Genomic DNA, 23554 nt, shown 5'->3' with positions numbered 1-23554 from the left:
AATCGCCAGCGAGGACCAGCCAGAGGGAACGGCCCGGGGCTTCCCAGCCGACCGCGCCACACACTCTGGCTCTGAACGTGGTCCACGGCCGCGTGCTCCAGGTGCCGGCCGGACCTGCACCTCCCGGGTCTGCGGGCACCCTCGGCCACGGTGTGGGTGGCAGGGGCAGAGAGGCGGTGTGCAGGGTGGGGCCGGCGCGGGACCCGTGCCCAGCGCCCACCAGCCAGGAGACCCTGCGGCCCAGCCGTCACGGCACGGCCCCGGATCCGGCTGGTGAGTGAAGCCAGGGCCGCTCACCGCTAAGGCGGGGCCACGCCCAAGAGCTGGGGGGCGCGAGGGGAGAGAAGCCCGCTGCTCCCAGCAGCTCAGCACCGAGCTCGGCCGGGGAGCCCCCAGGGTTCCTTCCACCGGGAGGTTTGGGAACCCTGGGCTAACTTCAAAACCGATGGGATCGCTTTTCCCCGAGTCCCTGTTCCCACCGGGACACGCGCGGGGGAGCGGTTACGTTTGGTTGCTGGCCGGCCGCCGGGTCACGTTGCAGACGCGGTACTTCCTCTTCATCTGCCCACAGTGTGTGATCTCCACCTTCAGACCTGGCGACAGAGCAGCGCCTCAGGGTGGGCAGCCTGGCCAGGCTCGCCACGGGGAGGCCTCCGCCCCAGCACGGCCCAGGCCACGGCCAGAAGGGGGGGCGCGGGCTCAGCCTGGGGCCCTCGGCCACCACGGCGTCCGGTGCCTCCTCGGCTGTTTGTAGCAGCCGCGCCGCGGGGCCCTTGGAGCAGCCTCAGCCAAGCACAGGTGCCGACGGCTGAGCCGGGTCGCCGGGCCCTGGTCGCCGCTCCAGGAGCCCCGGGCAGAGGGGGCGGGACAGCGCGGGGCTGCGAGGTGACGCCCGGAACCAGGGCGCCCGCCTGCAGGGCCGCAGGACACTGAGCACAGCCGGGCGCGGCCGCTGGGCCTGACCTCGGGGGTGGACGCCGCTGGTCGCCCTCGCCCCGTCGAGCAGGGCGCTGCCATCCCCGCCGAGAGGTGGGCTCGCTCGGCTGCTCACTCGCTCGCCCGGGGTGACCCCCCCAGCCCCGGCCGGCACCCACCTTTGATTTCTTTGGTAAACTTGACCCTTTGGGAATCTGTCAGAGGTTTTTGTTGTTCTTCAATACTTTTAAAATCCAAAACTTCACAAACAAACTCGATGACGGGCTGCGCCTTGTAAAATGCCGTCGCCGAGACTGGAGGCGGGAAGAGAGACGGGCAGAGGCGTGACCGGTCGCCGCCGCGGGCAGGTGCGCCCTCACTGACCGCGCAGCCCACCCTCGGGCCCTGGAGGTGGGCGGAGCCGCGGTTCATGCCTGGTCACGGGCGGCCCGATCCTCCCTGAGGGGCTGCTGGAGGCGACCGTCACCCTCGGAGACGGACACCCCAACATCACACCCGTGAAGGCTGGGTTCCCGACCCCTCCTGGAGCAGGCCTCTCTGAGGTGACACCCCTGGGGCACAGCCTGAGAATCACAGGGAGACAAGGGGACAGGCAGTGGGGGTCCACTCATCCCCCCAGAAAACCCCACGCTGCCCTGGGATCCGGCCGCGGCCGCTGGGACCTTGTTAGACGCGGCCCTGCGGGTGGCTTCTCCACGAGGACCACGCCGACCGCCCCAGGGGACACAGGCCGAGGCGGCAGAGGCCGCTGGGAGCTGGCCACACGGCCCTTCGAGGCCGCAGCCCCCAGCAAGCCCCACCCAGCCACGTGGAAGGGGCCCTGCTCACCATCAATGTTTAGCATCATTTTCCAAAGAGAAGGGCGGACGGACTGATGGAAGCCGAACCACACCTCCCGGCCGCCGCCCAGGGGGTTGGAGCAGCCCTCGGAGGCGGTGAAGAAGGAGCGGCCCACGGGCGTGTACCTGCAACCAGAGCCGGTGACCGGGCTGCGCCTCCTCCCCCGCAGCGGGTTCAGGCGGCGGCGGGGGGAGGGGGGGGGACGTGACCGCACAGTAAAGCAGAGGTCTGATCGCGCTCGGGCCCTGCAGCCCCGACGGGCTCCTCCGGGGCCACTATTCCACGGACAAGCCCCAAGTATGAGGCCGCAGGAAGACCGTGAAACGGCGGCGCTCACGCCCCGCAGAGCGGAAACCGCAGCTGCGCCCCGTGCGGGGAGGGGGGCCCTGCCGGGCTAGGAATCCCCGGGAATCGCTTTTGCATGAAAAATGTCCCGTGAGCACTGCTGTGACGCACGACACAAACGCACACGGCGTCACACGGGACCCAGGACCCGCTCCCTCAGACAGGGCGCCGCCGCCCAGGGCCCAGGCCCCCCCGCGGGCGGGCTCACCTCATGGACGGCAGGTGCCTCATGACCACGTCCAGGGCCTGGATCGTCTCGAAGGGGACGCTGGGCAGCCGCCCCGAAAGCGCATCGTGCAGGGCCTGCAGGCTCACGCAGGACACCCACTTGATGGACACCTTGAAGATGCGGTCCTTCCCCTCGCCCGGCAGCGTGACCTCCAGCTCCACCTGGGGGCCCAGGGCGCAGGTCAGCACGCGGGCCTCCGCCCAACGTCAGAGAGGGGTCACGCTCGGCCGGGGGGCGGGTGGGCTCCTCTGAGGGGGCGTCCCCGGGAAGAGGAAGAGGAAGAGGAAGAAGAGGAAGAGAGGGGCACAGGCTGAGGCTGCTCCCGGCAAAGAAAGGGGGTGGGCGGCCTGCAGGGGCCCTGGGAGTTCTGTCCCAACTGAGAAGGCTGGGGTCCTGGCCCCCGCAGAGCCCACAGGCAGGGAGCTCCGCAGGGACTGAATCGTGGAGAGAAAGCCTCCCCAAGCAGCCGTGTGGCGAGCGTCGACCTAGGAACCATTGATGTGTCTCCCCCTCTCCCTTCCGCTCTGAAACCAATATAAATATGTGCTTTTTTTAAAAGAGGAATCCCTGCCAAAACCGGTGTGGCTCAGTGGATAGAGCGTCGGCCTGTGGACTGAAGGGTCCCGGGTTCGATTCCGGTCAAGGGCATGGACCTTGGTTGCGGGCACATCCCCAGTGGGAGGTGTGCGGGAGGCAGCTGATCGATGTTTCTCTCTCATCGATGTTTCTAACTCTCTGTCCCTCTCCCTTCCTCTCTGTAAAAAATCAATAAAATATATTTAAAAAAAAAAAAAAAAAGAGGAATCCGACCTAATTTACCCCAAGCTGTGCTGTCACCTTCTGCGGGGACGCGCCTCCCGTTTGAACAGCGTGGGGACTCCCCCCACAAGGAAGGGGCCCCTGAGCCCCCTGGCGCAGCGATAAGCACGCAGACGAGACTGCGGAAGCTCGTGTGGCTTCCCCTCACACAACTTCAAACGAAACAAGTGTCAGGTTAAACGCAAAGCTTTGCATCAATGAATTCCCAACGCCCCGCACGCTGGTTTGCAAGGGGCGTGCCTCCCGCGCTGGCGGGCAGGGCCCTGGCACCCCCTGGGGACATCGGTGCCATCGCCCATGCCAGGCAGTGCCCGGTGCTATCGGAGCCACCAGCCTGCAGCACGGAGCCTTATCGCTGAGCGGCCTGGCCGATCGCCTCTCCTCTTATCGGGCCACGGCCCCGCCAGAGCCGGCGCCGCCCGGCCCGCTGGCCCCACGGGACAGGAGCCCTGTCTTCTCAGGGGTCCCCAGGCTGCAAGAGCAACGCTGCGAGCCTGCAGGGTGCGCGCCGCCAGCAGGCGAGGCCTCGGCTCTGAGCCGCCCTCGGGGCACGGGTTTGAGGAGGCTGCCCGTGCGGTCAGCCGGGCGGCCCCTCCTCCTAAAGTGCGTGAGGGTCCGAGCCGCCGGCTCTCCGAGCCCCCGACGCCCTGAGCAGCTTCTAGCAGGAACCGGACACTTTTTAAACAGCCACTCGCCCTGGAGCCGGCACAGACGGGAGAGGGCGGCTGCGAGCACGCAGGCCTCCCCGGGACCCTCCGTGGCTGTCACTTCAGGTGGACCACTGGCTACAGGCGTAAGTCAGCCTGTTTTACTGCCACGGACACACGGACACACACACACACACACGGGCAATCGGGCTCCCGTCCGCAGCAGCTGGCGGCACCTGCCCCCGTGGGCCTGTCTCACGTCGGAAAGCCCAGCGACTTCAACTCCTGTCTCCCGGGCCCTGGGAGGCGTCCTGACCGGCCAGCGCGCTCCCCGGGGGGCGGGGCCCAGGCCCAGCCAGGACTCACCTTCTCCCGCCCGATGGGCAGGGGCATGGCCGTGTAGAGGTTCTTCCTCCCGTCGAACACGGGCTTCCGGTCCCCGAAGATCTGGGTCTTAAAGTGCTGGACCATGTGCTCCACGATCTCCCTGCAGCAGGACAGGGTTCGAGGGGGTGTCAGTCAGGGCGGAGAAGGCGCAGGAGCCCCGGCGCTACCCCGGTGCGGCCTCTCGGTCGGCCCCGGGACAAGGGCCCTGGATTTCACTCGGACCCGAGTCGGCTTGGCTAGCAGCCCAGGCGCCACCCGCACCTGCAGGGCCACGAGCGCCCACGGGTGTCCGCTGACGCCTGACGTGGGTGCTGTCTGTCCTCGGCCTTACAGCAGCAGACCCCCGGGTTCACAGGAGCTGCTCCGCCACGGGACCCAGGGCACCCAGGGGCCACGTGGGAGCCACGCCCAGCGGAGGCCCGACCCCGGCCGTGGGGGGGGGCAGGGGGAGCAGGGCCACGCTGGCCCATCTGCCAGCACCTCTGGGCGGTGGGAGGCACCTCAGTTCAACTCACCGACCACCCGACGCGCTCACACACGGCGCCTAGCCAAGTACAGCCGGGAACGGCCGTGACCCCTGCCTGACCCTGAGGTCCTCCAGGCAGACATGTGAAGGATGGATAGCGAGTGGCCGAGTGGCCGGCAGGAGGCCCCCAAGCTCTGCCCCATCAGGAACCGGCAGCTCCAGCTCCCGGGTGTGGCAAAGGGAGAGGCGCATGCTGAAAGCAGGACAGAGGGCAGGGGCAGGGGTCAGGGGTCAGGGGTCAGGGGCCGGGGGAGGACCTAAAGCCTGCCCCACTCTGGGGCCTGAGCCCAGCTCTGCTCGGGGCTTCTCTCGGGCAGCCCCGCCCCGCCAGGAAGCCAGAATCAAAGGCACCCACTCCTTTCCCAGGAAACGTGGACAGCCCGCCCGCCCAGCCTTGCCCAGCTGGCCTTGCACTGTGCCAATCACAGGGACCCAGCAGGCCTGCCAGACACCCATGCCCGGGAGTGCCCGGGGCGGACAGAGCTCTCCATGCATCTCCTTGATGGCGCCACCGAGAACGCACCAGGCCTCCCGGCCTCCGACACCACCCGGAGGCCGCAGCCGGGGCAGCGCCAAGCGAGGGCCTCCACCCAACGCCCGCCCCGTCCCCCCCACCCCCCACCAGCGGCCGGGTGCAACCTCACCTGCGCCCCCGTGTGCCACCCTGGCCACAGCTCCCCAAGCTTCAAGGCACCCGTCTTCATGGCCAAGACATCACGTCGCCTCAAGGTCAGGTGGCTCCACTGGGAGTCCCACCCACATTCAGAGAACAGGTCACCCCACAAACCCGAGTTCAGGTGAACAATGGAGAGGGCGCCGCCCCAACCATCCTCTGAGGCCAGCAAAACTTCCACTGTTTTAAAATGTACTTTACTGACGTCCGAGAGGAGGGGAGAGGGAGACAGACACACCGATGAGGAGAGAGAATCATCACTGGCTGCCTCCTGCACGCCCCACACTGGGATCGAGCCTGCAACCTAGGCATGCGCCCTGACCAGAATCACACCATGACCTCCTGGTTCATAGGTCAACGCTCAGTCACTGAGCCACCCGGCGGGGCAAGGCCAGCAAAGCTTTTATCTCGACATCGACAAGGTGATCGCGGGCCAATCTCACTGATAAACACGGATGTAGAAACAAGGTATTAACAAAAGGAATCCAGCAACACGTGTCGAGGCTGGGCAGACGCCAGGAATGAAAGGTCGGTTTACAGCGACGAAGGTAATCGTGTGTAACAAATTACACACTTCCGTAAAAGCCGGAGCCATAGACCTTCCGGAGGGAAGCAAACGAGAGAACTCTCCGAGAAGCTGGGGTAGACAAGATATCTCAGCACGTACGTCTCAGCTGTAAAAGGAACGAGCCGAACCGTAGAGCGAGCCAGCGCTTTCCCTCAGAAGACACCCTCACTTACGGAAAAGGAAGCCACCGCCTGGGGGAAACAAGCAAAAACCCTCACCCGACAAAGGACACTGGGCTGCAGCCACCGAGACAGCCAGCGGCTGCTGGGCGGGACTCCCCGACGGGGACCTGGGGCGGAACTCGGAGCCCAGTGGGCCGTGGCCGTGGCCGTGGCCGTTTCATTTGCGACAGAAGCAGCAGGAGAGAGACGGGCTGAGGCTCCTGGTTCTCAAAGCAATAAACTGGAGCCTGTGCACGGGCGACAGCGTGCACTGTGCCTGCTGCCAGCGCGCCGACGGCGGGCAGGAGGCCCCGCGAAGGCCCACGGGGCGCAGGGAACAGCTGTTCAAAGAGGACTCCGCTCAACCATTACCGCCGGGCACCCCGGCGGGGACACGGCCGCCCCTGGTGGTGGCACCATTCTCTCGGCCTTGGCGCAGCCTCTGGGGGATCTACTCGGTGTCTCCAGGGCACACTGCCTGTAGGGAGCACCGTGTGGGAGGGGGAGGAGGGGAGGGGAGCTGGCCTGGCAGCCTCCCCCCAGGGGACAGCTCAGCCTGAACCCAGTCCTCGCCGGCGGCCGCCCATTCCAACCTCAGCCTCCCTCGGCCGGTGCTGACCTGCAGCCCCGCTGACCGCCGGTCTGGCTCCTCCCCACCACTCACCCGGGCCCGGTGCCCGTCCCCCGCGAGGAGGTTCCCTAAAGGTGGCAGGAACCACCCAGGCGGGTGTCAGCACAAACGCGCCCACATTTCCCATACCGTTTTGACTATAACTGAGGCAGGGCCTTAGCCAAACTGCACCAGAATCAATCCTAGGTAATAAAGAGCTAACACGCAAATGGTCATCATACCCTTCTGCCGGGGCCGGAGGACCGGAGGCCGGGCTGGGGGACCTGAGGCCGTGCCCCCTGCCCCAGTGGGGCTTGACAGGGGACCTGAGGCTGCGCCCCCCACCCTGTGGGGCTTGACGGGGGTGGGGCTGGCCGGGCCTGGGTCTCGTGTGATTTCGAGGTACGTGTGGGTGGGAGGCGACTTGACTCTGGGTCCCGTGGCGCGCCCCAGACTCTGACAGGAGGGAGGTTTTCATATACGTTTTACTACTTTTCTTTCATCTCTGACACTTCTATTACAGAGAAAGGGCCAATAGCAATATTAAAATATTTCCTCCAATTGATTCCCTTTTAATGTGTATGAATTTCATGCACTGGGCCACTAGTAGTAAAATAAAAACCCCGGACGCTCACACACTTAACCAGGCGGCAACTCCTAGGCTCGCGCCTGGGGGCAGCGGGACACACTGGGACACAGCTGGTGGCGGCCACCGAGGAGCCTGCCGCTCAGGGCCCGCCTTTGCTACTTCCTGTCTGACTCGAGGGAATTTCTAGTGGGTAACCTTCAAACCCAACGGGCATAACTAACGAGAACCGTGGCAGCCTGGGGGAAAGACACCCCGCTTTAATCATCGCCAACCATCGCCAACCGCTTTGCCGCAGGTAACACAGCCTCAGGCAGACCTGTTTTCATAAAAGCGCGCTGCTCAATAGGACCCACTGCTCCGGACCATCAGGGGCCCGGGAAGGGCCGCCTCCGGGCCCTCTGCCAGCGCCGAGTGTCCTGACCGGACTCACACACAAACCACAAGCCCCCACAAATCCAACAACTTATGTGAAAGGGATAGACGCCTTAAAACACACCAACTGCCAAACGGATACAGAAAGAAATGAAAACTGAATCGCCTAATATCGGATAAAGAAATCACATTGGTGCCCGGCCGGCGTGCTCAGGGGTTGAGCATCCGCCCAGGAACCAGGAGGTCACGGTTTGATTCCTGGTCAGGGCACATGCCCAGGCTGTGGGCTCGATCCCCTAGAGGGGACGTGCAGGAGGCAGCCCATCAATGGTTCTCTCTCATCATTGATGTTTCCCTCTCCCTCTCCCCCTCCCTCTCCCTTCCTCTCTGAAATCAATAAAAACATGTTTAAAAGCGTACAATTTGGTGGTTTTAGCAGATTAGAGAGTCCGGTAGCCATCAGCACCATGTAAGTGTTGAACACCCTCATCACCCCAAAACCCCATGCTAATTAGCAGTCACTCCCACCCCTTCCAGAGAAATGAGACGTTACAGTACCATTTACAGCAACAACATAACTCACGGATGGACAAACAAAACGACACCCTCAGCTGCACCTCAGGAACCACTGCCGGTCAGAGCAATCAGTGACAGAGCGCCCAGGGCTCCGGCAGTTCATGAGCATAAACCGACTCCCCCCGACTCCCCGCAAGGGGACAGGCCAGTCGGTGCGGAAGGAACGTTCTGTAAGAGACCCTCGCCTCACACTGCACACCGCCATCATTCCAAGATGGACCGAGACCGCGATACACAAGCCACACTGTCATCCTTGTAAAAAAATAAATAAACCGGGAGGGGTCTTTGTAACCTCCGGCGGGCAACGTTCCTAGGGAGCTCACCACGTGAGAACCGTCCTCACACTTGGCCAGCTGAGCCTGAGACGGAGCACGCCCTGCTCACCGCAGACACCGTACGTGCATCGGCCCAACTCCGGCCGTGCTGCACCCCAAGCCCCACCTGCGCCCAGAAGATACCAAACCCTCCAACTCGGGGACCAGCAGCCCCGAGAACGGGGAACACCAGCCTGGCCAGCGCGTGCCGACAGGGCGTGGAGCGGGGCCGGGAGGTGGCCGGCGCTCTGGCGGCCGCTGGTCGTTTCCCACACGGCCACCCCCCACCCACCCTGCGCCCCGCAACCCCTCTCCTCGTGGTGCGTCCCCGAGAAACGCGACGTGCTGGTCACAGACAAGACTGACGCAGGTCCCCTGCAGCCTCGTGCAAAGCCGGGCGCCCGAGCCTCTAACGGGAACAGGAGTGGCTAACGAGGGTGTGGCTCCGCGGAGCGCGTCCGCCTGCGGAGCAAGGGTCCCGGGTTCGATTCTGGTCAAGGGCACGAGCCTCAGATGCAGGTTCCTCATCGGCCCAGGCATGGCCGGGGCTCGTCAGGAGACAACCAGTCGATGTGTCTTCTCACATCAAGGTCTCTCTGTCTCTCCCCGCTCTTCCACTCTCTCTAAAATCAATGGGAAAATATCCTCAGTGAGGATTGAAAAATAACAATAAATAAATAAATGAATGAAATGATGAAATATTCACGTCAGATGGTCCTGAGCAGTAGAACAAGAAACTCCTAATACGAGGAAGCCAGTCCACACGACCTCAGAGGGCAGGGCCAGCGGTCAGGGTGCGGGCACCGCTCTGGGGGTGGGCATCTGTGTGCATCTGTCAAAACGCGCGGGACTGCACCCCGATACTAAAACGCTTTTCACAAAATCAACGCGACGGGAAGGAACTTTCGGGGAGGGTGTGGGAGGCCCCGCTGAGGACCGAGCTGACCAGCCGGCAAAGTTCACACCGACCGATCGACCGACCGACCGACCGACCGAGCGATCCGCCATGAGGACACGGTACCTGTTCACTCTCCGCGGGCATTTCTCTGGCTTGATGTCCAGCTCATAGTGATAGATGTCAATTTTTGGAATGTCCATTTCAAAGAAGTTGGCCTGTAACTTGATTGTTCTCCCCGAGGTCCCGAAGTCGGGTCTGGGCGGCGGCTTGAAGGCATATCCTTGGATGGGGGGCGGCGGCGGCGCCGGAGGCGCGAGAACTGCAAGGCAAAGAGGTCACGTCACGCAGGAACGGGACGGGCGGCGGCCGGGCCCTCCTCCCCCTCCCGGACCCTGCGCCCAGTGCCCCCCTCCCCGGTCCCCCCCGGCTCTGCCCAAACCCCTGAAATGTTGCCTTTTCCCTGCCGAGTGCTCATGGCCCACAGCCCTGCACCCACAGCCCCTCCCGCCATCACCACCAAGACCCTGCCCACCTCGTCCCTGCACGACCCTCGTCACCGTCCATCTGCTTGTCCCTCAGCCACCGCCCCCCTGCCCGTGCTCACGGCCCGTGTCCTGCAGGGATCCCAGCTGCTTCCAGGCCGAGTGTCTGAGTCACCTGCCCGGCGCCCCCGCGCTCCCCAACCAACGACACCTAGGCAGCCAAGTCCCCACACGTGGCCGGCCTCCCCCCCCGAGGGCCAAGACCCCGGGCCCCGCCACGGTCCGCACAGGGCGGTCCTGACGGGCCGTCAGCTCCTCGGCGCGCTGGCTCCCTCACCCGCCGCCCAGTGCAGGCGTGCCAGCCTGTGGCGCCTGGCTCCCCAGGGGAACATGAGCATCTCCGAGGGTCTGAGAGCATGTGACACACAGGAGGCGCGCAGGCCCCTCCGATCCCCCTCGCTTACCCCCGAGGACGCGACGCTCAGAGGCGAGGAGAGGTGAGTCGCGGAGCCTGCCCTCCACGGCGGCCACCGAGCACCGCACCTGCCAGCTCCTCCAGCGACGCCGGGACCCCACAGGCACCTGCACCGCACGTCTCTCTGGCCCCTGAAACCGCGACTCCGCACCCCTCGTCTAGACCAGCGCCCCCCCCCCCCCAGGCAGCATCTCCACAGCGAGCCAGCGCCTTGCTGAAGGCACTGAACTGCTCGGCGTCCCCTCGTATTCACACCCCGACTGGACAGGGGTGCGCCCCCCGAAGGAAGTAGGAAGGAACTTCACCCCATCTAAGCTGTGCAGTGACTCCATTAGTGCAGGCAGAGCTGTGCTTGCAGCCCGTCCATTTGGCTCAGTGGACAGAGCGCCAGCCTGCGGGCTGAGGGGTCCCGGGTTCGATACCCGGTCAAGGGCACAGGCCCGGGTTGCAGGCTCGATCCCCAGTGGGGGGCGTGCAGGAGGCAGCCGGTCAATGAATCTCTCTTCATTGATGTTTCTCTCTCTCCTGCCCTTCCTCTCTGAAATCAATAAAGATATATTTTTAAAAATAAAACTGTGATCTTAGGGAAATTTCCCCCCAATAACAGAATGCTTTTATTTTCACTCTGATGTCTGTGGCTTCTTAGTCCTCCTCGTTAAAGAGACCCAGAGCCTTCCACGCCCGCGGCCCCGGGAGCGCGCTCTGCGGCTCTCCTCACCAGGCAGCCCGGGCTTCCTCGCGTTGACTGTTTCCTCCTGGGACACGAGCGGCGCCCAGGTTCCCGGCCTCCCGGAGCTCCGCCTGGAGGCCTCGGGCCCTCCCTGCCGTGACTGCACAGATGACACGTTCACAGGCTGCACAGCACGCCCTCCGTGCAGGGCCAGGCGCCAGGGACAGGGACTCGCAAAGGCACGGCTCTCCCTGTGCTCACGCGTCGCCTTCCAGGAGTGTCCGGGGCAGCCAGCAGGTGGCTGTGGTGCGTCCCCTTCTCGGAAGCCCAGCAGGTCACCTGACCCTGCACCAGGGCCCCACCGTGCCCCGGAGCCCACAGAGTGGCACCAGACCCAGGCCCCTCGGCACCACCCCGCCCCGCCCCGCCAGGCCTGAAGGCTTCACCTAAACCTGACCACCAACACAGGTCAGGCCTGGGCCCATTCCTCCGGGGAGCCTGCTCTTCCTACGTCCCAACACCTATCCCTTCCACAGGGTGTGCCCTGGGACGCAAGGAAAGCTTCCACCATGCTGGGTTACTGAGCTCCTTAGAGCAACGTAAAGACTCCAACAGCGACACGTAACACCTCCTTCCAGCTTCTAAATATATATCTATCTTTATCAGTTTCCGAGAGGAAGGGAGAGGGAGAGAGAGAAACATCAGTGATGAGGGAGAATCACTGACTGGCTGCCTCCTGCACGCCCCCACTGGGATGGAGCCCACAACCCAGGCATGTGCGCTGACCGGGAACTGAACCCGGGCCCCTTCAATCCGCAGGCCGACGCTCTATCCACTGAGCCACACCAGCGAGGCCCTCCTTCCAGCCTCTGCGAACGGCAGCACTGAGAGGGGCGGGAGGACGGGGGGGGGGGGGGGTGCGAGGGGAGCCCACCAGCAGGTGCCTCTGCCTGCATGTTCTCGACCCCCCAGGCCACGCGCCCCTGGCTGCCGCCTGCGCCATCGAGGCCGAAGACTACACCAGGGCGTCCCCAGCGCATCCACGGGCAGAGGGGGTGGTTCAAGGCGCCCCCTCGGGAAGTCAGAGAGGGGCGGGAATTTGCCGCGAAGGAGGCGGGACTCAAGGCCTCCCACACCCCCTCGGGGCGGAGGTCAGAAACCACAGGGTGACGCCACCGAACAAGCCAGGCGCCTTGGTCACCTCGACCTCGGGGCCCGTCGCCTCTGACAAGACCCACAAAACCACAAGCGAGCAAGGGGACGCCACCCACCGTGGGTCCATGGCGCCTGGCCCCGGCCGCGCCCCGCACTGAGGACTCCCCGCGTCCCCCGGGGCTCCCGGGCCCCAGGCCTCCCACAGCCCCTCCATCCTCTGCCCACGGGGCACTGGTTTCGCTGCGTGGATTTCCTGTCGTTTCTGTAAACGTTAGTCCTGCTCTGCATTGAGGAAACCCCTGAGGAACGGGGCCACGGGGCGCTGGCCAGTGGTCCCCGCGGCCCGCTCAGCCCCCCGGCCTTCCCGGCCAGAGCGACCTCGAGGGCTGGGTCCCAGCGGAGCACAGAGCAGTGCCGGGGCGCAGCGAGCTGGCTGGCCCGCCTGCCATCACCGTACACGCGTCCAAAACCCCCTCTTAGCCCAGCCCGCCTGGCTCGGTGGTTGAGCGTGGACCCAGGAACCAGGAGGTCACGGTTCCTGCTCAGGGCACAGGCCCGGGTTGCGGGCTCGATCCCCAGTGGGGGGCGAGCAGGAGGCAGCCGATCGACGATTCTCTCTCATCATTGATGACTCTTTCTCGGTCCCTCTCCCTTTTAAAAAAAAAAAAAAGCTTTTAAACAAATTCCATTTTTAGAGCCGCGTCTGCCAGTGAAAGGGAAACGTAGTGAATGAGTCACCGGCTTCCCGTGCGTAAGTGGGTCGCAGCCCAGAGTCTCCAAGTTTCTCACAGACGCTGGGGCGCTTGTCATGGGGTGCTGAGGCGCCCCCACCCAGGGCGCAGCTACCCGGCTTCTCAGGGTCGCCGAGCAGGGCGGGGGCCACAGCTCCACGCACCCCCCTGCCTGCACCCCCCGAGGACGGGAGGGGCCAGGGAAGAGCTGGCACAGGGCCAGGAGAGCGAGGAGACGAGAGAATGAGGGGTGGGCAGAGGGTCTCCTGCAGGTGGGTGCCCTGGGTGGGGACAGGGAGGCCGCCGTCGGTCCCTCGGTGCCCCTCACGGCGACAGACCGACAGCCTCACTTCCCTGCAGGGACTTCGGCTCAAACCCAACTCAGCTCCGGCGGCCGGCAGCTCAGGCTCACCCCCCGGCCGGCAGCTCAGGCTCACCCCCCAGCCGGGCCGGGGCGGCGGCACGGAGAGCCAGCTGCCAGGTCTTGGGGGGGGGAGCTTCCCAGCTGGGCCGCCCCCGGACCCCCAGGGGTGGGCTAGTGACAGAGCCTGGAAGGGCTGCCGGTCAGCCCACCCGCGGAGCCGCACCTGACAGGCAGGTATGGGGTGGCCGGGGGACGGGGTGGGGAGGGCGGGGCCAGGCCGGGCCCAGCTGGAGACCTTTCGGGGCTGAAGCGCAGCCCAGTTTCGGCCTCACGGGAGTCACTCGGACCCCACAGCGCAGTCCGTGGCCCAGGACACACGGACACACTAACCCTCCCACGTGGACCCAGGAGGCCCGGCACAGACCCGATGCTGAGACCGTGGCAGGCCCAGCGTGGCAGCCACTCGCCAGGAGCCGCTCCCCAGGAAGGGCGTGTGGGTGGGGCTCGCATGCTCCCCACGCCTCAGCCCCCCCAGCCCCACCTCTGTGCTGGTCTCGCCAGGGCTCTGTGCCGGTCCCCTCACACCCGGCGGGTGCAGGTGGAGTGCACGGGTTGCCGCCAGGCCAGCCCGCACAGCCCCCCTGTGCTCCCCCCTCCCCGCACTGTGGCTTCACCTGGGCAGCTGGTCTGGCTTCCAGGGCACAGTCACCAGGTGGCCCAGGACCAGGGTGCCCAGGCCAAGCGCCTGGCCATAGCCATGGTGCCCAGGAGCCGGCCCCACAGGTGAGACCGGAGAAGCACAGCCTGGTGGGGGCTCGGCCGGCCACGCAGGGAGCTCGCGGCTGTGAACCTGGACTGACCCTAAGGGACACGTCGCTCTTCCCTCCAGGAGGAGCCGGACGAGGAGCCACGGCAGGCGCAGGGCGGCACTGAGGGTGTCCGGCTCCCGCACCGTCAGCCCCTCGGCACCTGCGGCCCTCGCCTGTGCCACGAAGGACGCGCCTGTTTCTGTCACTCGGTCCCTGTGCGCTGGTAACGGCGCTCCAACCGCACCAGCCCTCATCCTGCGGGGCGGTCTGTGCCTTGAAAACGTTCTCCCCAAAGGGCCCCCCAGAGCCCACGGCTGACGAGGGCCCCCCCCTCCACCGGCTCGGAGGGGCCGGGCGGCCTCATCTCTGAGCAGAGAAAGCGGGGTTGTCACCCAGCCCCCCGGTGCCTGGCCGCGCGGAGGGGCAGTGGCAGACAGCAGCGCCCGCCGCAGGCCCGTGACGGCCTCTCCGCGGCTGCCCTGGGAACGCGTCCCCGCGAGCTCACGATGTCCCGGCTGCCATGACAACGGCTCTCCTGCTCCTCACACCGCGCCCACCGCGGGCGCCGAGTCGGGAAGCAGAAAGCGGACGTCTTCCTGCGGCTGCAGCATCGCCGGCGGCTCGGGGGCAGGAGCCCGCGTGCCCCCCCGGCTGCCCAGGTGGGAGCAGCTTGCCCGGGACGGGACAGGCGCGCAGGCCAGCCGGGGCCACCGCTCCATGTCCACCCTCAGCACCTGAGGCAGGTTCAGGCCTGCGGGTGCTGGCCGGGCGCAGCCCTGGGACCTCAGGAGGCCTCGCCGCCCCCGCCCTTCAGCACCATCCAGTGCACACAGAGGTCCTGGCCGCAGGTACACGCACCACGAACTAAACCACAGGACAGAGCCAGAGCCAGAGCCCCCCTGGAGACAGGGAGGGGAGGGTGCAGGGACTCGCCCTCCCCCGCCTGCCTGCTCTGAGCCAGCGATTGTGAGCCTGGCTGTTGGCTGTGTGTGTGTGTGTGTGGAGGGGGGGGGTTGTAGGCGGGAGCTGGGGGGCAGCACCGAGACAGGCCTGGGGGCCGTCAGGGGAGAGGCCATGAAAACACCCAGAGGAGAGCGGGCACGGGGCTTCCCAGAAGGGGCAGAGCCAGCTAATGCCCAGGGGTTTCCACGTGGTAACGGACAGGAGGCTGGTCACTCCACCCCTCGCCCGCCCGGGCAGGTGCGGTCCGTCTCCCATTGTGGAAAGAAGAGAAAAATGAGAGCCGGGGAGGAGGCCCGACAGAGCCCGGGCAGGCTCCCCGCAGGGTGGGGGCAGGCTGGGGGGCGGGGGTCACAGAGCTGGTCTCTGGAGACGGAAATGTGCCACCTCCACGATTCCTGTAAGTCCCTCACTCCTTCCTCTCTTGGTAAAAACTCGGTGGGAAACTCCAATCTGTCAGCCTGGTTCCTGGCACCCCCCCCCCCCCCGACTGTGGGGTCCCAGAGGCCCTCATCACTGCGGAAATGCCTCCCCCGCGTGCGTGGTGGATGAGTAACAGGCTAAAAATATGTCAGCCTCCTGGTGGGCCACGTGGTGCGCGCAAGTGTATGACACACGCTTAGGATTAATCACACACAAATAACGGCCTCGTGCGGTTCCTCTTTATCTGCTCCACCTCCAGGAACCGCCTGCGACGGGTTTTCAAACGGTTCAGCCCGACACCCCGTCGTCTGAAACACGACCCCTTCGAGAGGTGGTGCCCGAAGCGCCCCGTGACCTGCAGCGAGAAGCACTGTCACCGTAAACAGTGGTGATGGGATTTCCCTTCAAGGTTGAAGGCCGCTCTGCTGCACCCCGTGTCCCAGGGCCACGCGCCCGAGGCCCAGAAACAGCCAGGCGCCTCACCTCCAGGCCGGCCACGCCGTCACGGCGGCGGGGTCCCAGGGGCAAGCTCCGCGGAGCCCGCCCGAGTCCTGGGGGGCCAGGTGGGGTCCATGTGTACTTGGAGACTAGAGCAGGTCCCCCGGCAGAGTGTGGGGGGAGGGGGGAGGGAGGGGAAGGGGGGGGAAGACGGGAGCCTCGCAGCCACACCAGCCCCGGGAGAAGCCTGTGCTGCCGGCTCGGTGCCAAGTGACTCAGGGCCAAACCCGAGGCGCCGCGTGAAGCCGCCGTTTTCACCGAGGATGTGGTGCCCTCGGCGTCTACCAGGCTCCCGAAGCCAGCCAGACCTCGCAGGCAGGTCTCACAGGGCAGCCACGGGCCAGGCCCGAGGTCCCTGTGGTGCCCGCCGGGGCCCGGCCACCTGCCTGGGCCACCCACTGGGCAGGGCAGGAGGAAAACCGTGTCCTTGCCCAGGGCCCCTCGCGCTCCGCGCAGACACCCGGCCTGAAATGCGGGCGAGAGCCACGGCCCGGGCCTCCCGTGCAGAGCGCCCGCCGGACCCGCAGGACAGAACTTGGACCCGCAGGACAGAACTCGGACCCGCAGGACAGAACTCGGACCCGCAGGACAGAACTCGGACCCGCAGGACAGGACTCACGTTTGCCTCTGCTGCCTGCACCCTGCGCCCCGGCTCCGCTGTCTGCCCCTCCCCGCAGGCTGCACGGTGGGTCCCTCTGAAGTGGCGGGACCCCTCATTCCCGCCCCCTCTGGCTTCCACTCGCCAGTGTCGTTGCCACGGGACACGTGCCCCCACTTCGCGCGAGCGGGGACGCCACGCCAGGGAGGCGCCCCACCAGCGTGCACTGTTTGAAAAATCTATTTTATTGATTTCAGAGAGAGAGAGGGAGAGAGAGAGAGGGGGAGAGAGAGGGGGAGGGGGGGGAGAGAGAGAAACATCAATGATGAGAGTCATGGACCGGCCGCCTCCTGCACGCCCCACTGGGGATGGAGCCCACAACCCGGGCCTGTGCCCCAACCGGGAATCGAACCGTGACCTCCTGGGTCATAGGTCGAGGCTCAACCCCTGAGCCGCGCCGGCCGGGCCACCTTTTCTTCATGGAAAAGAGAACGCAGCCCTGAGCGCACCCGGCTCCCAGCACAAGGGCGTGGGCGCACCGGTGCGTGTCCCAGGCCCAGCGGCCTGGCTCGGGACGAGGTGCGGGCTCGGGACGAGGTGCGGGCTCGGGACGAGGTGCGGGCTCGGGACGAGGTGCGGGCTCGGGACGAGGTGCGGGCTCGGGACGAGGTGCGGGCAAGCAGCTGTGGTGGAGCAGCCGTGGGGGTCTGGCTGCGCCACCTCCTCCCACGGTTTCTCTGGTGGCGCAGGCGTGGCCACGGCTGGCTCCAAGCCCCTCCGGACGCCCAGCACCCGGGCACCCCCAGCTCCCTCAGTGGGCCAAACCTGACCCTCAGCACCCGCCTGTGGCTCTGGTGAACTTTAGGGAAAAGCAGCGAGGAGGAAGAGACGACGCCCACGACGAAGAGCGTCCATCGGCCCGGGGCTGCTGACGTCGGCCGCCGCCTGCAACGGGCGCAGGTGTGGGCGCAGGTGTGCTCGCAGCCCGGCAGCCAGCCCTCCCCGCCCATCCCCGCCCGCCCGTGTGCCTCCCTGTGCCGGTCAGAGGCTGAAGCTGTCACACCGAGAGCCACCTGGGACCAAGGCCGCGGCTCAAGTCACTGCAGGTGAGACCTTCCGAAGGGCCCCTCGCATCCCCGCAGACTCCACCGGAGACCAGCACCGCTCCGTCCTCACCGAGAGGGTCCGCATCGCCTCCTGCTCACCCAGGACAATCCCGGCCCTCCCACCGCACCGTGCCTCCATTTCCCCTTCGGAAAGGCCCGTGCGCTGGAGGACCCCGGGACCGCAGCGCTGTCCTGGCCAGACCCCTGCCCCGCAGGACCCATGCGGGCCGTGGGGGCGGCGACACCCCCAGCCGGGAGGGCTCAGCCACAGCCACAGGCAACCGAATGGGCACCAAATCCAGGTCCCAGCGGCTTCCCAGCCAGTCCCGCCCCGACAGCTAGAGGCCCGGCCGCCACTCAGCCCCGGGGACAAGCAGGCCCCCACGTGTGCACCTTCAGAGTCGCGTGGAGCTGAGGGAGCCTCCCGGGGACGCCGCCAGTCATGTTCCGTCTGAGAAAAGGGACAGCAGCCCACGTGCAAGGTCAGCTGGGGTCGCCCACAGCCAGCTGGCGAGGGCAGGGGCCTCGGGGGCAAGCGGCTCAGCCTGGAGCAGCGACTGGACGCTCATAGAAGCAGCCTCTCCCGGGGCAGAACCAGCAGAACAGAACGGAGCGGAGCGGAGCAGAACGGAGCGGAGCGGAGCGGAGCGGAACGGAGAGGAACGGAGCAGAACGGAGCGGAGCGGAGCAGAGCAGAATGGAGCGGAGCAGAATGGAGCGGAGCAGAATGGAGCGGAGCAGAATGGAGCGGAGCAGAATGGAGCGGAGCAGAATGGAGCGGAGCGGAGCAGAGCAGAATGGAGGGGAGCAGAATGGAGCGGAGCGGAGCAGAGCAGAATGGAGCAGAGCAGAATGGAGCGGAGCGGAGCAGAGCAGAATGGAGCAGAGCAGAATGGAGCGGAGCAGAATGGAGCGGAGCAGAATGGAGCGGAGCGGAGCAGAGCAGAATGGAGGGGAGCAGAATGGAGCGGAGCGGAGCAGAGCAGAATGGAGCGGAGCAGAATGGAGCGGAGCAGAATGGAGCGGAGCGGAGCAGAGCAGAATGGAGGGGAGCAGAATGGAGCGGAGCGGAGCAGAGCAGAATGGAGGGGAGCAGAATGGAGCGGAGCGGAGCAGAGCAGAGCGGAGCAGGGCAGAGCGGAGCAGAGCAGGAGCAGGAGCAGGGCAGAGCGGAGCAGGGCAGAGCGGAGCAGGGCAGAGCGGAGCAGGAGCAGGAGCAGGAGCAGGAGCAGAGCAGAGCAGAGCAGAATGGAGCGGAGCAGAGCAGAATGGAGCGGAGCAGAATGGAGCGGAGCAGAAAAGAACGGAGCAGGAGCGGAGCAGAGCAGAGCGGAGTGGAGGAAGCGGCTCCCCTGGCCAGGACGGAGGCAACGCGTTCACGGAGCCTCGAGATGCGACGACACCCCCAGCTGCCAACATGGCCACCAGCCTCCAGGCCGGTGCGGCCGCAGCCACGCTGTCCCCCACGCTGTCCCCTCCTGCACGGGGAACACGAGCCAGGACGAGCGTCCCCGCCCCCCGGACCAGCGCTCCCACACGGACAGGAGCCGGGGACGCGCTGGAGGCCGAGTTGTTCAGCGGCTGCCCAGGTCAGGGGACTTTAACACTGACTCGGGGCCCCGCCGCCACACACAGGGGTGCGGCTCCCCAACCCCGGGGCCTCTGGAGACACAGCGGCCAGAGACCGGGAGGCGAACGCTGGCCACCTGTCCCGCCTCCTGCCCAGGCCCTGCCAGGCCGGCACCTGCCCGTCCCCCGTCCCTGCTTGCAACTCCCCTCCCTCCGGGTCCCTGGGGCTTGCTCACTCCCTGTCTCTCCGGGATCTTGTTCAAACGTCCCCTTCGCAGCAGGAGCACTAGTTGGAAACGGCCCTCACCCTGCAGCCGGACCCCGGGTCCTCCCGGGCAGGTCCCGCGGGGGGCGTGGGGGTGAGCAGGGGCGAATGCCTCAGGGAGACGGGTTTCTCTGCGCCCCAGCAGGGCAGAGCCTGCCGGCTGCAGCCACGCCGGGCTGCCTGACCGTCCTCCCTGAGGACACAGAGGAAAACACGCGTGCTCCACGCACCCACAGCACCTCCCTGCGGCCACCGTGCTCCACACGAACACGCAGGGTCGTCTCTTTAAAAATAGGACTGCCCGGCCAAAACCGGTTTGGCTCAGTGGATAGAGCGTCGGCCTGCAGACTGAAGGGTCCCGGGTTCGATTCCGGTCAAGGGCATGTACCTTGGTTGCGGGCACATCCCCAGTGGGAGGTGTGCAGGAGGCAGCTGATCGATGTTTCTCTCTCATCGATGTTTCTGGCTCTCTATCCCTCTCCTTTCCTCTCTGTAAAAAGTCAATAAAATATATTAAAAAAAACAAAAACAAAACCAAACTACTTCCCCACACCACAGGCTGAAATGAAGGTCAAGCTGACAACACCCTTGCCCTTTTAAAAATAGGACTGCCCGGCCGGTGGGGCTCAGCAGTGCAGCGTCGACCTATGAACCCGGAGGTCACAGTTCGATTCCCGGTCAGGGCACCTGCCGGTGTTGCAGGCTCGACCCCCAGTGTGGGGCGTGCAGGGGGCAGTGATCCATGATTCTCTCTCATCATTGATGCTTCTGTCTCCCTCTCCCTTCCTCTCAGAAATCAATAAAAAAAAAAATCTAAAAAATAAAATAACTAAAAATAAAATATAATAAGGTTCCAAATAGGCCCGCTGACGGCACCCTCTCAGTGTGGCATGGTTCTGTCACACCAACACACTCCCACACGCCTGGCGCAGGCGTGGCCCGCTCCCGGGGCAGCGCCACGGGCATTCCGGCTGGCAGCGCACTGGGAGAGGTGAGTTACTTGAAGTCACAGCCGCGGTCCTGGGAAGGGACGTGGGTTCACTGCCAACAAAGCGGGGCCCGCTGAACAGCAAGCGTGTCGGCGCCCGGACAGCGTCCGAGGAAAACGGAGCAGCACCGGCCTCGGCCTGGCCCATCGCCAGCCGGTGCCCGTCCGCGCCACCCCTCACCGGAGTGGACACACCCCAAATTCACCAACGGACAGAAATCAGGACGTTCCCCATCCGCCAGCCAGGGGTGAGCTGCCTTGGCGAACAGGCCCGCAGAGGGCGGCCTCGCGACCCTCCTGGGCACACGCAGCGGCTCTGCTCGCCATAACAGGACGTGACCGTGTCCCTCTCACAGGCCGGCAGCCTGGGGACACGGGAGATGCGGCCCAGGGTCATCTTCGATGGTTCATGACCAACTGCCGGTGACATCTGCTGGCACCTCAAGGTCAAGGCCGAGCTTGGGGACCGGCTCATGAATATGCATGAAATGATGCAGGGCCAGGTTTTTAGAAACTCACATTAAAATTCACATAAATTAACATAAAATTGACCGTTTTAACCATTGAAAGTGTACAATTTAGTGGCTTCCAGGGCATCCACAATGTTATGCAACCGTCGCATCACCTAATCCCAGGACACCCTTTTCCCCCCAAAAGACAGCCCCCCTTCCCCTCCCCCCACCACGGATCGCATCTGCTGACCGCGTCGCCCCCCCAGGTCCCCTCCCTGGGCGCCAGACGGAGCGCGGCCAGAAACGACTCGAAGCAAAAGTGAAGTCGAGTCTGCCTTCATTCCTCAGGTGAGCGTTTCCAACGGAATTCACCGGCTGTTCTTCAAGGGAGAGGCGGGAAACTCCAGCCCACGTGGTTCCAAGTCAATCCCCTTCCTCGTGGGGAAGCGTGTCTGCACATTTGGGTGACGGCGGCCAAGCAACGCCAGCTCCCCCCCCACCCCCGTGTGTTCATCGCCCAGTTCACAGCCTGGCCCAGCCCTCCCCCCGTGACAGACCTCCCTGTGCCTCAGTTTCCTCTCCCAACGGGGAGGGGACCAGAGCCCCCGGGGCACGTGCCCAGCAGTCACCGCGGTGCATGGGGGCTGCTTGCCGGTGTTGTTTTCACTGAGCCCCCCCCCCCAAGCTCACCTGCGGCCCAAGCCGCTCCCCCAGCTCACCAGCAGCCCAACCCCCCCCAAGCTCACCAGCAGCCCAACCCCCCCAGCTCACCTGCGGCCCAAGCCGCCGCCCCCCCAGCTCACCTGCGGCCCAAGCCGCCGCCCCCCCAGCTCACCTGCGGCCCAAGCCGCCCCCCCCCCCAGCTCACCTGCGGCCCAAGCCGCCGCCCCCCCAGCTCACCTGCGGCCCAAGCCGCTCCCCCAGCTCACCTGCGGCCCAAGCCGCTCCCCCAGCTCACCTGCGGCCCAAGCCGCCCCCCCCAGCTCACCTGCGGCCCAAGCCGCCCCCCCCAGCTCACCTGCGGCCCAAGCCGCTCCCCCCCCCAGCTCACCAGCAGCCCAACCCCCCCCAAGCTCACCTGCGGCCCAAGCCGCCCCCCCCAGCTCACCTGCGGCCCAAGCCGCCCCCCCCCCAGCTCACCTGCGGCCCAAGCCGCCCCCCCCCCCAGCTCACCTGCGGCCCAAGCCGCCCCCCCCCCAGCTCACCTGCGGCCCAAGCCGCCCCCCCCCCCAGCTCACCTGCGGCCCAAGCCGCCCCCCCCCCAGCTCACCTGCGGCCCAAGCCGCCCCCCCCCCAGCTCACCTGCGGCCCAAGCCGCCCCCCCGCCAGCTCACCTGCAGCCCAAGCCGCCCCCCCCCCCCAGCTTACCTGCAGCCCAAGCCGCCCCCCAGCTCACCTGCGGCCCAACCCCCCCGCCCCCAGCCCCAAACCCCACCTGTGAGACTCTGTGGTTGTTTCCCGACACACAGACCCGGGCCCTTCCCTGTGGGTCCTGCTGCTCACACAGTCGCTCACACACTCGTCTCTCACCCTCCCCTCCCGCCTGTCCTGTCGCCGTGGGAGGCACTCAGGCCCAGGTGCTGCCAGTGAAGTGACCCCTGTGCTAAGGGGGCGGTGACGGCCTCACAGCGGCACGGAGCAGCTGCCCCCCGCGTCCGCCCGCACAGAGCTCGGCCGCTCAGGGTCAGGGCACGGGCGCCACGGGCGGAGGCGGCTTTCCGGGGACTGAGCTCTCCGGGAGGCAGACGGGCTACGGGAAGTGTCGGCATTCACTCCTCCAGCCCTTTCTGAAAACTGTTTGTATGGATGTCAGAGCGGCAGGGAGAGGGAGGGAGAGAGAAACATCCATGAGGGAGAGGACCATGGATCGTATGGATGTCAGAGAGGCAGGGAGAGGGAGGGAGAGAGAAACATCCATGAGGGAGAGGACCATGGATCGTATGGATGTCAGAGAGGCAGGGAGAGGGAGGGAGAGAGAAACATCCATGAGGGAGAGGACCAGGGACCGCTGCCTCCCGCACGCCCCTCACGGGGGACCAGCCCACAACCCGGGCCTGAGCCCCGACCTCCTGGGTCACAGGTCAGCGCTCAACCACTGAGCCATGCGGCCGGGCTGAAATGTTAACATTTAGAGTTTGAGGGTGGATGCCCCCGCATGGGTCTGTCCCCGCCCCCACACACAGAGACGCCACCCCCCGCCCTCAGCCCCGTGGAGGCCTGCTCTGAACTGACACCCACCATTGGTCCCGGCTAACCCGCCCCGTCCTGGCGCCTGTTTAGAAAACAGCCCTGGCCTGTCCCAGCCGATGCCGCCCAGGCCGGTCCTGTTCGAGGGGTTGGATAGGCCCCACGCCCAGCCCGCCATCAGCCTGTCACCCCTGGGCCCAGGCGCTCACCCCGTGGACCACACGCTGTCCCCGGGCTCGCGGGGTGCTCAGACCACCTGCCTACACAGGGGACCACGGAGCGGCCCACGTCCTCACACGCAGCCGCACCACGCCCTGCAGGACACGCATGCC

The 23554-nt window shown here is 65.9% G+C and overlaps 1 protein-coding gene across 2 annotated transcripts in view; it reads right to left on the bottom strand.

The window, feature by feature from the left end:
* AGO2 (argonaute RISC catalytic component 2) overlaps positions 1–23554 on the bottom strand; it is a 44534-nt gene that overhangs the window by 13872 nt on the left and 7108 nt on the right. For both annotated transcript variants that reach the window (XM_080647047.1, XM_080647048.1), the window contains exons 2-7: positions 9614–9809; positions 4183–4303; positions 2330–2511; positions 1765–1901; positions 1095–1229; positions 506–593 (exon numbers count right to left, since the gene is read on the bottom strand). In XM_080647047.1, coding sequence (XP_080503173.1) covers positions 506–593; positions 1095–1229; positions 1765–1901; positions 2330–2511; positions 4183–4303; positions 9614–9809 — 859 coding nt within the window. The remainder of the gene's footprint in view (positions 1–505; positions 594–1094; positions 1230–1764; positions 1902–2329; positions 2512–4182; positions 4304–9613; positions 9810–23554) is intronic.

This window comes from Plecotus auritus (assembly GCF_963455305.1).
Source record: "Plecotus auritus genome assembly, chromosome: 11".
Classification (NCBI taxonomy): Eukaryota; Metazoa; Chordata; class Mammalia; order Chiroptera; family Vespertilionidae; genus Plecotus; species Plecotus auritus.
The sequence above is the reverse complement of the archived record's forward strand: the minus strand, read 5'-3'. Positions and strand labels throughout refer to the sequence as shown.